Source organism: Apaloderma vittatum, unplaced genomic scaffold (genome assembly GCF_000703405.1).
Source record: "Apaloderma vittatum isolate BGI_N311 unplaced genomic scaffold, ASM70340v1 scaffold25895, whole genome shotgun sequence".
Classification (NCBI taxonomy): Eukaryota; Metazoa; Chordata; class Aves; order Trogoniformes; family Trogonidae; genus Apaloderma; species Apaloderma vittatum.
In genome coordinates this window covers 23,759-38,837 of record NW_009718077.1, presented here as the reverse complement: position 1 = coordinate 38,837, position 15,079 = coordinate 23,759, and the positions used below count along the sequence as shown (strand labels likewise).

Sequence of the window (15,079 nt, the reverse complement as noted above, 5' to 3'; positions counted from 1 at the left end):
TTTAGGAACCTTTTGCATACCTCACTCCCACCCTTTTGCTACATTTATCTGAATCCACACAGATGCCAGCAGAAGTTTAATTTCCACATAGCTAATTGGTTTGTGAACACTGAATACAGAAGACTAAACACAACTACAAGCCATGTGAAAAAGCTGTCAGAAGGACCATTATGTGCCTAGACAACTTTTTCCTGAAGCTAATAAGGTTAAATCTTAGTATTTGGAATATGACTTTTTCTCAAACTATTATGAGACTAGGAGAAGAATGAGAGCGAAGAAAATGAGAAACCTAAGACTGCAATATAAGCTAGCTGAAAAAGAATTTGATACTGTGTGGTTATTTTGCTTCATTAAGTCTAGGATCTGAATACGTACAAGAAAACTAGATTTATCTGCAATGAACAATAAAATGCAATTGCATTACAGAAGATAGATATGTCTGATGCTTCAGTTAAATTAGCTTTTATTCAGCATCTAATATACTTCCATTTAACATTGACAAGGATGTGTGAGACACTTTACAGTGCTGTTCTCTTCATGTACAATCATTTGTACTCTCAGAAAGCAAATAAATAGCTTTCTTTGTTGTTTCTTTGAAACTTGAAGTTAATAGTAATGAAACAAACTGTTAATTTTGTATGTGTAAATAACAGCTGTTGTGAAGTCAGTAACAATTTCTGAGCTGATAAGATAAGCAGGATATTCAGGTGTACGTGCAGCACCAAACCAGAGCCCTGGTAAATGTCTGCCTTACACTGAAAAAACAGTGATGTGGAAAATGTCATTAAAGATGTGACATAAATGTTTAACAGTATCTTCATGACTAAAAGGGTTTTATCATTTGGCCAGAAGGCCTTTATTTTTTTTTTTTTACCTAAAGCAAATTGGTGAGAAGCACATAAAGAGTGTGCCAAATGCACACACTATTAGTATATAGGCAAACATAAATCAAGCAAATAATTGAGTACCGTGTTACCGTTATCTGTGTAACTAATATTCTTGGATGCAGATATGACACTGTCAAATGAAAATATATATGTCTTGGATTTGGTGGAGCCCAGGTTTAAAATGACTGCTGGCTTTTATCTTACCTACTGGGACCTCAGTTTTAACGCTGCATTCATTTTTAAATAATTTACTGATCAGGGCTGATACATAGTTTTCATAACATCTTAAATCACAAATAAGGGAAATAAGTGTTTCTAAAATCTTTAAGAAAATGTCTGTGTTTATCAATATTGTATTCTTTGGTCAAAGACTTACTTTTCAGACTGAAAGCCTGGGACAAATCATTTTCTCATACCACAACAAGGTGTGATCGTTTCTGAGAAGTTTGTATTATGTTGACAAAAGCGTTGGGGAACCATAGCTTTGCTGGTTTACAAATGAACTTGTAAATCCAGCCTCCAGTCTTTGTATATATTTGCATTCAGTGCTAGACTTTATGGTTAGAACTGAAAAATGTTTCTCTCGTATTCTGTTTTATTGCCAGCCCTGACATAGCGAGTTGCATTTTAACAAGTTTGTTTTCTTGCCTACTGGGCTCTTGGTGACAAATGTGTGTAGTTAAGGGGTTTTCAAGCTGTAGTTTCATAAATCAGGCTGGTGTGTGATTCTTGCACACCTTTCCTTGTTTGAGACCCAAATTGTGGAGGAAAACTAAAAATGAACAAATTATTTTGCGTGAAATAACGAGCAGGGGAATGTTAACCTCTACTAAGAGAATGGCTACCGAATTAGTAGGAAAGGAATAGTCTTGAGTGCAACTCCTTAGTGAAGAGTTATTTTCTGTGTGTGAGCTCCTGGACTACATCTGGGTTTGTCAGGTCTCTGACTTCAGCTTTGTGAAGCTTCAGCTTACATTCTTGCTTAAGAAGCAGCACAGGACAATGCAAAGGGCTGTTAGGAAGTGGAGCTTGCACACAAGTAATTTCAAAGATGTTTGTGTTTGTTCAGGTTCCTAAAGAGCTGAAGGAAAAAGTCTTCTGCTGTGACAGTCGTTTGTCATGAGTTTCAAAACACTTTGTCTGAGGTTTATATTCCATTAGTTTGTGTGTGGTGTGGGCCCACTCTTTGCTTCTTATGAGTTCTTTCGTGGCTGTTTACTTGTTGAATGTGCAGAAGAAATGTTGTTGTGAACTGGGTTGAAGTCTGCAAAATTTGGTCTGAATTTTTAGGATCCAAATCCTAGAGAGATAAAAGAATAAGAGGCTCACATTTGTTGCATGGCACCTTGTGGTGCAAACTGATGGCAGAGTGATTGTGTTTTGTTGCAGTTTAGCTGAACTGCTGCTTTAGAAGCTATTAAATATAACTGCTTACCTTGGTGTGTTAAATATATATAATGAGGTGAGGTAGATGTTTTGATTTGCTATCTGTTGCTGCAAGACATTGCATTCTGTTGAGGTCTTCTCTGAAATTAAAGCTCTTCTGATTTTTAACTTTACAGCATTTTGTATCGGACCAAAAATTTGGAAAGTATGTATCTACTAGTAATTGTGTTTGATATCTAGGTTGTGCTACTTCAAAATAGTTATCTGTATGTTTAGTAGAGTCCTGTTGGATGTTTAAATAAAGCTGCTATTTGTGTCACTCAATTCCTATCTCTCTGTGAGGAATCTCATGAGCTCGACTAATCCTGTTCTAGGTTCACTTATGCTACCTGTGATAGCAACAGACAGCATGATCATTTTAACATGCCTAAAAAGATTGGTTTTGAGAGTCATGAAACTTGAGTTCTGTTCTTTATTCTCCCGCACATGTTCTGTTGGATTCTGGCAAAATAACTTAATCTGGTTTAGTATTAGTATTAGTAAGCAAGTAATGTTAAGTTGTAATCACCCAATGGCACTGCAGAAGTACTTTAGAAATTTCTTTGATATTACATCATATATGCAAATACATGTCCTTTATGCTAAATTCTTTTTTTTACAGTAAATTTAAGATACTTATTTTCTTTTGATGAGAGAACAATGTCAGAAGATTTCATGCTTTAGAACTTAAAAAAAAATTCGGATTTATTTTTTTAAGTAAAAGTTGAAGCTAACAGTACTTTAGTTCTTGAAAAATATTGCATCTGCCCTGTTTAGAATCTTTTTTGCCTTCAGACAGTGTTTAAAATTTCTTATGTTTTTATCAAATCTCCCAAATGCCTAGCTATTTTATGAAGTTGATGTTGTACCTTTGCACTGTCTGGCAATGATTGCTTAGCTGGTTATTGTCACAGGATTTAGAAGATTATGATTTATGGATGTGGATAAAATACATCTGTAAAAAGCCACTATAAAACCTACATGAAATTTAAGTCTTAAATAAACTGTATCTTTTCACTATCAGCATTGTCGTTCACATTAGCAGTCTTTATCCCATGTATGGGGATGATGTACTTGTAGATCAGCATCTCTTTCAAAAATTTTGAATAGATGAGTATATATTGTGTGGTTCTATTGCTTCGTCCAAGATTTCACAAACATTCATTAAAACGAAAGAAAGGAAGTACAATATACAAACAAATCTGGAGTCATAATTATCTAACAGACCAGCAAAAATCTGTTGCCATAGAGAAATTGCTTCTTACAGAAATAGAAATACTTTGTGGGGGAGATGTTGGCCACTTTTGCAGTTGCTTACTTTGGGATGCCAACTGGAAGTGGCTGTTAGTGAACATAATTGTACTAGGTGTGCTTTACTTGTACTTTCTATTATTGTGCTATTTCTGCTCTACCATATAGAAGAAATACATCCTTTGTAATGCAGATTTGAAGGAATCATGGAAATGTGGAAATTCCAAAATTTTTGGCTGTGTCAGGAATACATTGTTTACCAGCTTTTTTTTTTTTAAATCTGATTACTGAAATGGCAAAATTGGATTTGCCTTTGGTTTTAATTCAGTCTGTTCTATTCACAGAAAGGTTCACTTGCATGTTGTTCACTCCATTAAAAACATTCGCAGTAGTGCCAGCCAGAATTAATAACAGCTAAGTCTAGCATTTTCAAAGAAATGAAAAGAAAGGGAAAATAACTCTTTTTCTTGTGCATCAGCATTTTCTATTAAAAAAAGAAATAATTGGAGCAATTGTATATTTAATGTCAGAATTGTTATTGGCTGAGTAACTTACTTTTCCAAATGTTTTTGGCCCTCCTAATGCTACTGTGGCCCATCTCTGTAGCAGTTCATTCTAGTTCACCTGGATTTTTATATTTATTTGCTTGGGAGAAATGATCCCGTCTATAGTGAAATATGTGTTTCCCCTTCAAATGTATGTTATCTGATGTAATTAAAATAAAAGCTTTTTAAGAAGTCCATTATAATTCTCTTGAAAGACTTAAAACTCAAACTGAAATGTCCTCTGCAGGCAAGCACATTAGTAGGACTAATGATGGATGGATGGACATGCTACTTTTTTTTTTTTTTTTTTTTTTTTTGCCAAGACCCTGCTGGTCATGTTTCTTCCTCTCCATATGTTGCCCTGTTTTTCTAAGCACCATGGTGATGTTTGGGGCTTCAGCTGACAGCAGGGCGTTATTGTCAGGAGTGCTGTACATACACTGAGCAGCAGTCCTGCTCTTGATAGCATTAAAATAGGCAAGGAGGGTGGAAACGGTGAGGAATCCTGCATTGTTCCCACCTAAGAGGTAGAAAATTTATCGTCCAAGAATATGGAGTGTGTCCCATTCGTGGAGTCTGAAGAAAAGCCACCCAGCCATCGGAGCAAAGCTTCCCGTCATCTCTGTAGCACCACTGTCCTAAGGCTGCTCTTGGGTCACATAGTGGAACTAAGCTCTCTCTGGCTTTGTTTTTGTGTTCAGACTTCCAAATGTTTTGTGTCTTTTTGCAAAGTCTATAGGGCCTGCTAGTTCATCCGGAAGGAGTATAGTTGTGACTTGAGGATTTTGTTAGAACTGTAGCCACTTTCTTGAAAAGAGCTATGATTTTGTGTGCACGCTGTATACTTTAAGGCCAGGGAGCACCTGGGCACTAAAACTATATCAAAATGTGTGTATCTTAGCAGCCTAAAAATCGTAGTTATTTGTGATGACTGATTTGGGGGTTTCCAGAGGTGTTTCTGGTAAAGAAACATTAGTAACTTCTTCAGTAGCAAGGTAAAACAGTGGGTTTTTAATTTAGGTAGTACTGATATATACTGTTTGTAGAAATCTGCCATGTTTAGATACAAGCTTCTAGTGATTTCATCTGTCTCTTGAACAAACACAGGCATAATTGTCAGTTCTAATTGATTTTCTCTCTGTAAACAAATGAGCTGGAGAACCCATTTTTCTGGATGCAAAGCTAAATATTCAGGGTCAGTGAGACAACTATGATTAAAATAATTGAAAAACATGGTTGTCATGTCGGCTGATGCAGTTTTCCATGTCTTTGTAAGCATTAGGACCTGCGTTTGTAAGAATGGGTGTACACAAATGCTAAAGATCTTTAGGGCTACAGAAGACGATTTATGGCTGGAGGTAGAAGAGAGACTCAGGTAATTCACAGCTCTTAAGTGAAGCCGGACTCCCTTCACCTACTCTGTGGTGTGTGCATGTGTTCCAAGGTTAAAGCCTTTAGTATCTGTAACAGTTACAGCAGAATGACTTTATCTGGTGATATTTCAATAAATGAGAATAATTGTGCAGATTTTGCACATTATAAGTACAGCTAATGAGTCTTAAATTTTCCTTTCATTGAAAGTATCTGGAGATAAGTTGTATTTTAAATACTGTTCACTTTTCTGCATGCCAAAACTGTGTGTCTAGGTACTTTTTCTCAGCTGGCTTGCAGACGATGTTTTTTTCATGATTCTGGTCTTCTAAGTCCATTTTTAAATGGACCTTAAGCTCCTACTTTTAAATAAATATTATTTTACCCCATCTCTGTTTAATCAAATTAGAGTTTAAACATGAAAGTATTAGTAATAAAATGAAATTTGGTGGGTATTTTTTTGTCTTTTTATTTTCTTTCTCTAATGAAACAGCAATAGTAAGTTCTGATTCCTTTTGTGTATCAATCTGATGTCTGTGTCCATAGTGTGTTTCCTTTATTTGGCATGAGTGTCCTTATATATGTCCTAATGTAATTTCATACAGCTAAACAGTTTTCTAAGTACTAGTGCATTAACTATATCCCATAAACAATTTCTCTCTGTTTCAGGTGACCAGACTTTAAGAGTTTGGGATGTGAAAGCCCCAGGAGTCAGACTTGTAATACCAGCTCACCAGGCTGAGATTTTGAGCTGTGACTGGTGCAAATATGATGAGGTATAAACCTGTTTGCCTAGCTGTTTTCCTAATCAAACAACTTGTTAAATAGTATTAAGTAATATTTTACTACAGTATTAATGCATCTTTTTATAAAATAATGTCTGTGTGCTGAGTTGCTCTCATTCACTCCTACATCTTAAGAGTGGTGTTTTAACAGAGAGATGGCCCAAGCAGGTCAGAGGCTTTGCTTGTTTTGCACGGTGGACAGAATTGTATTTCACTGTTCTCTTTAATTTACACACTGGAGACCTCGTTCGTGATTTATTCTTCTGTATTGTTTAACTAACTTTTGTAGCCAGCTTTCGCATCACTGCAATTTAATAATGAAATTGTCCTGATATATCTGTGTTTTATCAAAACATCAGAACTTACTGGTAACTGGTGCAGTTGACTGCAGCTTGAAAGGCTGGGATTTGCGGAACGTCCGGCAACCAGTGTTCATCTTGCTTGGTCATACCTACGCTATCAGAAGAGTGAAAGTAAGTTTTATTTTGTTCCCCGTTGGCCACTGTTGAGTTGTAACACATTTTATTCTGGAAAGCAGTAATATTTTATATTATCTAATAACTAGGAGAATACCTCAGATGTTGAAAATTTAAGATCCTACAGTGACTGTTCTTGGAAACCTTCAGTTTAGCAGTATAAAACCATTTGATGTTTAGCAGATTGCTGGGATTTCGAATGACATCTTCAGAGTCAATATATTTCCATGAGGAGTGTTCAAGACCTTGAGAGAGGGTTTGGCAGTTTGCTTCAGCTAAGTTATACGGGAAATTTGAGATAAGGAAGATGCCTTTCCTTACTCATTTTTTAAATGGTGCTATGCCTTTTTTGTTTCACACAGAGGTTCAATATTCACTTAAGACAAGGTATAGAACTCATTAATATATATTTTTGTGTATACAAAGTAAATGTTAGTGTGTTCAAAGAGATTTTGAAACTTCAGGCATGCAATATGACTATACTAGATGTGTGTATTTCTAGATCATCCATTGATGGAAATTTCTTTGAGATGCATGGTGACCTTTTTTTTTTATATCAATCAGTGCTTTTTTTTTTTTTTATATTAGTCAAGTAATACCTGATACTTTTAAAGCCTTTCAGGAAAAGGTATGTTTATTAATATTTTCTTGGGAGTCTGAACTGGCAGAGAAAAGTTATCCTGGGTTGGTATTTTGCTTCACATGCTCCTTGGAATTTTTGATGTGTTTCTAACAACTTTAAAAGTTACTGCACTTAGGTTGTGATTTGTCAGAAAAGGGTTTGACTCAGGGTGTGGTTCCACATCACAAATCTAGTTTATGCCGAGGCAGCCTGAGAAGCTCCTGCTTCTTTTTATCCCATCTACACTTGCCTGCTATCCTCACAGGTGGTGGCTTTCCAGTCTTTTTTTCAAATTTAATTCGTGCATGACCATGCTCTAATCCAGCTCTGCAAAATATCCTTCATAACATTTCTGCAAAAATGTTCTTCATAGCAGAAGAACACTTAGCCAGCGGTGTTCAAGTTTGTTTTCTCTTGTTTTTTAAACAAGATGACTTTGCAACTCCAATTTGTCAGCTGTTAAAGACAGATGAATCAGTGCAGTATCAGGTAATATAGACTGTCATATTCTTACTCTCTGACAGTTAGTGAAATCTTTTAAAAACAGCTCTGCCCCTAAAGGTTTCATAGTACATGTTCTTCATGATGAAATGAAGAAAGTGAATACAGAATCGTTACTCACCGTAACCTGTGTTAATAGAACTAAAGGACAGTTGATGAAACTAGTAGAAAATGGATTTACAAACAGATGCAAGTGCTTTTTTCAAATACTTCTTGAATTACCTCTCTGCACAAGAGATTGCATAGGCAGGCAGTGTCATCGGGCTCATGGATGGCAGCTGGTCAATAAACAAAGGTTAGAAGAGCTAGACAGGGATAACATCTTTAATTTCTTCACTGTCTGTCATCCTGGGCTTCAATAGGAAGAGCATTGCCAGCAGGTTGAGGGAAGTGATCCTCCTCTGATACTCACTGCACCATTGAGACTGTATGTGGGGTGCTGTGTCCAGTTCTGGGTTTCCCAGTACAAGGGAGATGTGGACTTACTGGAGTAAATGAAGCAAGGGGCCACAAAGGAGATTAAGAGACTGGAGCCTCTGTCCTGCCAGGAGAGGCTGAGGGAGCTGGGATTTGTTTAGTGTGGAAAAAAAGGCTTAGGGAGGATCCTACCACCATGTCTGAATGATTGGGGGAAGCAGAGAAATCAGAGCCTGATGGTGGTTCCTGGTGAGAGGACCAGAGATGATTGGTACAAACTAAAATACAGAAGCTGTCAGACATAGACCACCAGGCTCAAAGACTTTTGGCCTGACCAGGTAGTGGATCTTCTGTATTCTTACACTGTCTCATCTGAGTTTCCATTCTATGGCCCATCCTGCGCCCTGTTTTCTGAAAAAGCCTTGAAATAATTATTAGGAGTTGGCCAGCAGTAGAACTTCCTTTGCACCAGCCTCTGAGATCAGTTTGCAAAGTGGCTTTAAGGATATGATGAGAGACTGTATATGCATACACGTGTGAAGGAGAGGTATGTGGTAATACAAGACTTCTGTTTTAGCTGGCTTTTATAGCTTACATCTCAAGATAGACATAGTTCCTATGGATATAAGATGTGAGAATGTGGGCCAGTACTTAGAGGTGGTGCAGTATATCCAGACTTGAGTGGTGTAACTCACCAGTCACAGTACATGGAGAGAGAAGCCAGGATGCTACCTAAATGGAGTCAGCTGTCCCTACTGATGTCCTTTTCCTTACACTGTGCTGACACTAACAGTTCTAAAGCTGTGCAGTGAACTGGCTCAGCTGATTGCTCTGAATGAAAATCCTGTCCCTAAAAGTGACTGGTTTCTGTCTGGATCACTAAGCTGTCTCAAGTTGTCACTCAACTGCACAATTGCAATCCTTGACACAAAGGAGGGAGGCAGAAGCACGTGGCCTGAAGTGGAAAGGAGTGGGAAGGCCATGAGTCTTGACAGCAGTGCACTCTTAAATTAGCTTAAACTAAGCATGAAATCACACTCTTCAGTTGTCTGCCTATTGTATTCTGTTCACTTGTTCAGGCTTATATTGACTGACAGTTTCTAAGGCTGGTAGGGAAGCAGGGAATTCCACCCAGCTCGACACTGTCAGGATTCCTGCAGATTTCTTGTGGTCTTTGCTGCAGTACAGGGCATTAGCAGAACACTGAGGTCGTCCAACACCCTTTGCAGGAGATTTTGACATTTGTGCATTTGGCTGTCTCATATTCTTAGCTGGCTTCAATCCCTTATACTGAAATGTAATTACTGTTTTTGAATTTACCCCAAAAAAATCTGAATGCATAATCTGAGAAATATTGGAGATCAGACAGGATGACTGGTCTCTTCTGTCTATATACAACTGTTCAGATGATAAAATTATAGTGTCTTACAGTTAAGTAGAATAGAATTTTTAAATATTCACTTCTCTTTGTAACAGAAAGATATTACTTAAATTCTTTCAGTTTATACGTGTAGCACTTTATTAAGTATTTTCATAGAGTTTACTTAGATGACTTTCTAGGATATTTAAAGTTAGTGACAGAGCTTTTCAGCTTTGACAAGGTGCTTTTGCTTCATCTGAAGCTATGTAGAAAAAGGTGAAAAGGGGGCATGTGGGAAATGTGCCATTGGTTTTTGCTGCCCATCAGACTCCTTTATTATTCGTGTTCCTAAGGCGCAGGAGAAAAAGGTGTTTTGTGGTGATTGTGGGTTTTTTTTCCCCTCCAGAAAAATTGTATGAAATCGGGGAGGAGCTTAAAGTTCAAGGAAGTGCATCCCTCAATTCTGCTGTAGTAAAGAGAATTGTGTCAGCTCAACAACACCCACTGCTCTCGTGGCAGCTTGGCAGTTGTGGCAATAGCCCAGGCTTAAGTTCCAGTTTTGTAGTAGCTGTGAATAATATTGCAAGTCTTGCAGGAGGGATCTTACCTGTGAAACATGGTGTGAGGGACCTGCATTTAAAACTGAAGATATGTCAATAACTCCTGTATTTCCTGTTCAGAAATAGTTGGAGGGTTGTCAAAAAGCTGAAGCTGGGGCAAACAATTTTCACCTGACTGCATCCTTATTGTTGTTCTTATGCAGACTCTGTATGAGTCTGTAGAAGAGCGTGTCCTGTAAAATGCCCTGCAGGAGAGGGGGAAATAATGAAGTGATGTTTTACTGCTTTTAGTTTTTTCAACTTATTTCAAATTTTCCCATGTCTGTAAATTTCAGAATTTTAGGACATGGAATTGAAGACAGTAATATATTTTACATTCTCTGCAGTATGGCACAAATTTTATCTCTCTGAAAATAATAAACTGGTCACATAGCTTTTCTGAAACTCACTTAGTATAATGAGATTGATACTGGTCTTGTCAGCCAAAAGTGGAATTTAATATCCTAAAACTTCTTACATTTACAGCAGGGTTGTTTGGCACTGTTGTATTGAAATCAAACCAAACCAGGACCCCATAGAGCATTCCTTGTAATTAGAAGCATGGTGGAGAAATGTATTGATGTAGTATGTTTTGTTGCAGCATGATGTGATGCCCACCAAGACAGTTTAACTCTTTAAACTTTGGTAACTTTCTACTTATTGTGAACGTATACATATCTACAATGTTTTTACTTTAAAAATTGTTCTGATTTGTTTTCTTGCAGTTTTCACCATTCCATGCAACCTTATTGGCCTCTTGCTCTTACGATTTTACTGTGAGGTACAGTATATTTTTCTTATTGCATAAAAATGGAAAGATAATTTATTTTAATGTGGCTTACAATAGAAGACAGTTCTGGAGTGGACATACTGAAGTGTGCTTAATGTTTCTATCAGATGTTTTTTCTCTTCATAAATATATTGAAAATGCATGGTTTGTTGTATTTTTTTTTGCCTAAAGGCGAGCTCGGCCTGTATATCTGCTCTGATAGATGCTTTCTGTAATCCTTTTCACATTGTTCTGCTGAGCTTAGTTGCACTCGGCTGTAATAGTGTTTGATAAGAATGTAATAACCTCTTAAATGACTGTAGGTGACTATGCTTGTGACATTTTTATTTAAGCTTTTTACAAACAAAGATTTTGTTTTACCAATATCTGAGGAAACTTTAGCGTTGTTCTGCAGTGTGCATGCTGAAGTTCTTTAGATAGTTTTCCTGCAAGTTCCCCTTGCTGCTCAGTGTATCTGGTACTGCTGAGGATTTTATAGTGCATCTGATTTAAAGCTGATTAAAAGTCTTGAGGAAGTTTGACTTCATTTATGTCTTTTCTGAGATACACAGTGTCATAAGCCAGCACACTATGCAGTGCATTCCTGAATATTTCAGTCACATTCTTTGATCATAGAATCATAGAATGGTTTGGATTGGAAAGGACCTTGAAGATCATCTAGTTCCAGCCCCCCTGCTGTGGACAGGGATGCCTCCCACTTGCCCAGGTTTCTCAAAGCCCCATCCAGCCTGGCCTTGAACACTTCCTGGAATGAGGCAGCCTCAGCTTCCCTGGGCAACCTGTTCCAGTGTCTCACCATGTCAATCTACATTTTGATTTTTTAACATGGGTTGAATATAGTAGTCGGTACATTTGCAAATGGGAGAATTCCTCTTGCCTCCATAAGTGATTGCAGAGTTACCCACTCACCCAAATGATCCAAGTTAATGTCACTTTTGGTTGTGTCCAAAGTAGTCTGACACCAGATGCAGAAAGGTTCTTTTTCTAAAAGGAAACCTCACTAAGTCTCAGTGCCTGTACCTGTCATAAGTCTATACGGTCTTGTGCCACAACATCTTATAAAGTCATTAAGTTAGTGTGTTAAACATTGTAGAAATTTTGTTTATTTTCATTGAGACTGTGCGGTGATAATGGTAATGTTCCAGGGAAACAGTTGTTGGAGCAGTTGTCCTCAACATGTATGAATACTCAACCTGGTTAGCCCTAGAGAGGATGCTGACTTCCAGGTCTTAAGCTGCAGGGAGTTCTTGGTACCTCTTCCTGAGGCTGCAGGTGATTGTGGCTTCGTGTGTTGGAGATGTGTTCTCTTTTAAGGTAGTGAGAGGAACGAGCTGCAGGAGGAGATGAGCAGACTGTGTACCATCAAGGATAGTGAATGCAAGGTTGACAGTGTCTTCACAAATACTCTTTAGAGGCGAGAGCCCAGATCCCACTGTGCAAGGAAGGAGGGACAGTTAGAGACTATGCTTCAAGCAGTGAGGAATAAGGGTAAAAATTCACATAATGGAGGAGACTGGAAACTTGTGACTTTTGTTAACACAAGTTACAGCTAGAGATTGGCCCTAGATATGGGTGAGGAAGAACAAGCTCAGTCTAGGGAGATGTCAGAGTTAGCTGAGCCTGAAACAAGTGTCTGCACCAGAAGAAAAAAAGTTCATCATCAAAAGGACTGCCTCCCGTTGCACTCCTTCTTGAACTATCTGTCTGCCAACCCATCTTTGATGTCTTGTAAGGTTTTTTGCCTTCTTTGGGTTGAGTTCCAGATGACTGTGGAGAGACTGCTAGAGTTTATTCCAATTCAGACCACTGCCTTTACCTGCGTGGCTTTTCATGCTACTGAAAGAGGTGACCGTGAATGTATTGAGAGTGACTACTTGGTACTGGGGGCCCAGATGGTGTTTTCCTCGATCCTGACAGTGAAAGTGAAAGATTCAGGTAGAAAAAGACATCTCTAGCAAGTCAACACTTGGCTGCATAGCTGGTGTCACAAGTAGGGCTTTGTCTTTTACAATCACAGGGTCCTCTTTTAAGTGATTGGGTACTGCCGAGGCAGACATAAAATCCATCTGGCAAAGCAGGGCAAGACCAGCTTTGCCAACAGGCTTACTTAAGCCAGTGAGGAGTGATTTAAACTACAGATAGCAGGGCAAAGTGACTATAACCTGAAGAGAAGTGAAAGCGTGAGCATTACAGAAGAGCGTGGGGAATAGCATAGCAGCAGAGGCTTTTGCAGTTCCCCTGTGAAAGCAACCTGGCACCTGTATACAGCAGAGGAGACAAATGAGGAATGCAGAAGCCCGTGTGTGATAGCAGAGCTGTGCCCTCTTGGGATTGTAGAGAAATGGTGAGACTGCTCACAAGACCAGAGTGCTGCAATGGGTAAAGGCTGCTCAGGAAGGAAAAGCTAGGAAGGTGAGATGGTGATAGTGGTAAATATGTTAGTTTAGCGATCCAGTCACTCCTTTACATTTTCAGTCCCTACGTGGGCTTGTTTCTTTCAAAATGTGTGCCTTTCTCCTGTAGGTTAGAACTGGATGGTGAGCATACATAATACTCCTGTCCCTCCCAGGCATGTCACTATTTCATTTAAATGCTTGGGAGCCTTTCGTAAGTGTGTTAATTGTTATGCTTAGTGTAATAAGAGGTAGTGCCTTGCCACTGATACCCACTGTTGTGTGGTTGATGCCAGGAGCCTGACAGTGTAAGTGCCGTGATGACCATATGTATATAACTTTCTAGACTGTTGTAGCAGCTTTCTGCCTTAAATAAAATTGAGGACTTGTTCATAACATTTACAATGGACTTCTCATAGAATACTGCACCAGAGGTTTGTGGAAGGTTATTTATGGGATGTTACTTAACATCCTTTACTGATGCAGTGCCAGCGGGTTTGCAGCATATCTTTTCTCTAAAGGCTTCCAGGTCTAAAATGAAGAGCAGTAATCGGTTTGTTCCAGTGGCCTTGTCTGAGCAGTAAGACTAGTAATCAGCATGCTGATGCACTGATTTCACTGTGTTGTCATGCTCCTCCCATTGTTGATGCTAACTGTATGTCCTTCAGGTTTGGCACCAACACACTTCATGCAGTACTGAATTCTAGTGCAATTTCAGCTCCGTCATTTTTGTGTGTGGAAACTGTTAGTAAACATGAGGAAAGCTCTTAGCTCATAGGTCAGAGCGTCTATAAATGCAGAGCTTGGACTTTTTCACAAAATGCCACTCTAGGCATTATTTTTCTGTCCAATAACTTGTTGTGACTAGGGACAGAAGGCAGGGCTGAAGAGATGAAATACAGATTTGTAGCAGTTTTCTAAAACTGTTAGTTGCTGTGTTTGCTGTGAGTGAACAAACAACAGAGACAGACAGGTGAATGTCTTTGGAAAAAACGGCACAAGCAAAACATTTTCTAGCCGAGGAAATCTGTTACCACGACGCTTCGGGAACGTATCTTTTAAAGAATATGACTGTGTTGTTCCTCCACCGCATAGCCTGTACTGTCATTTACGGGAAGGAGTGTAGATCATGGGAAGGAGTGTAGATCACGGGAAGGAGTAGAGTTCACTTAAATAATCAGAGTTTGACTGGATGTGCTGTACACTTGACGTGCAAACATGTCACCTGTGCACATGCATACACACACGTACATGTCAACATGACTACACATGCATACATTTCGATTTAAGAACAAAAATACATTATAAATATATAAAAAGTGAAAGAGAAGCAGTGATTCTATTACATGGTATTAATTTGGGATCTTGTTGAATCTACTCAAGGCCTGTGACTTTTTAGCCACATTTGATAGTATTTTATAGAACAGTACAGTGTAGCAGTCCTTTAAAAACAAATTCATTGATGCAAACAGTGCTATTTTAATAGTAATTTAGTTATAATATTTTTTTTCTTTAACATTTCTGTTTGAAGCTCAGATTTGTCTTTGGTTATTAACCTATAATAGATAACTGGATACAGTGTAGCTTACTGTTTAAGCTCTGTAATCTTAAATGTTACTGGAGCTTTATAATTAAGCTAAACAAGTGCAAATCTTAG

General features: G+C 38.3%; 1 protein-coding gene across 1 annotated transcript in view; it reads left to right on the top strand.

Moving 5' to 3' along the window:
• Nucleotides 1–15,079, top strand: part of PEX7 (peroxisomal biogenesis factor 7) — a gene marked incomplete at its 5' end in the record, with an annotated part of 41,046 nt that overhangs the window by 9,166 nt on the left and 16,801 nt on the right. Inside the window, 3 exons of the mRNA XM_009870142.1 lie at nt 6,149–6,255; nt 6,624–6,737; nt 10,965–11,020. Of these exons, the coding sequence (XP_009868444.1) occupies nt 6,149–6,255; nt 6,624–6,737; nt 10,965–11,020 (277 nt within the window). The remainder of the gene's footprint in view (nt 1–6,148; nt 6,256–6,623; nt 6,738–10,964; nt 11,021–15,079) is intronic.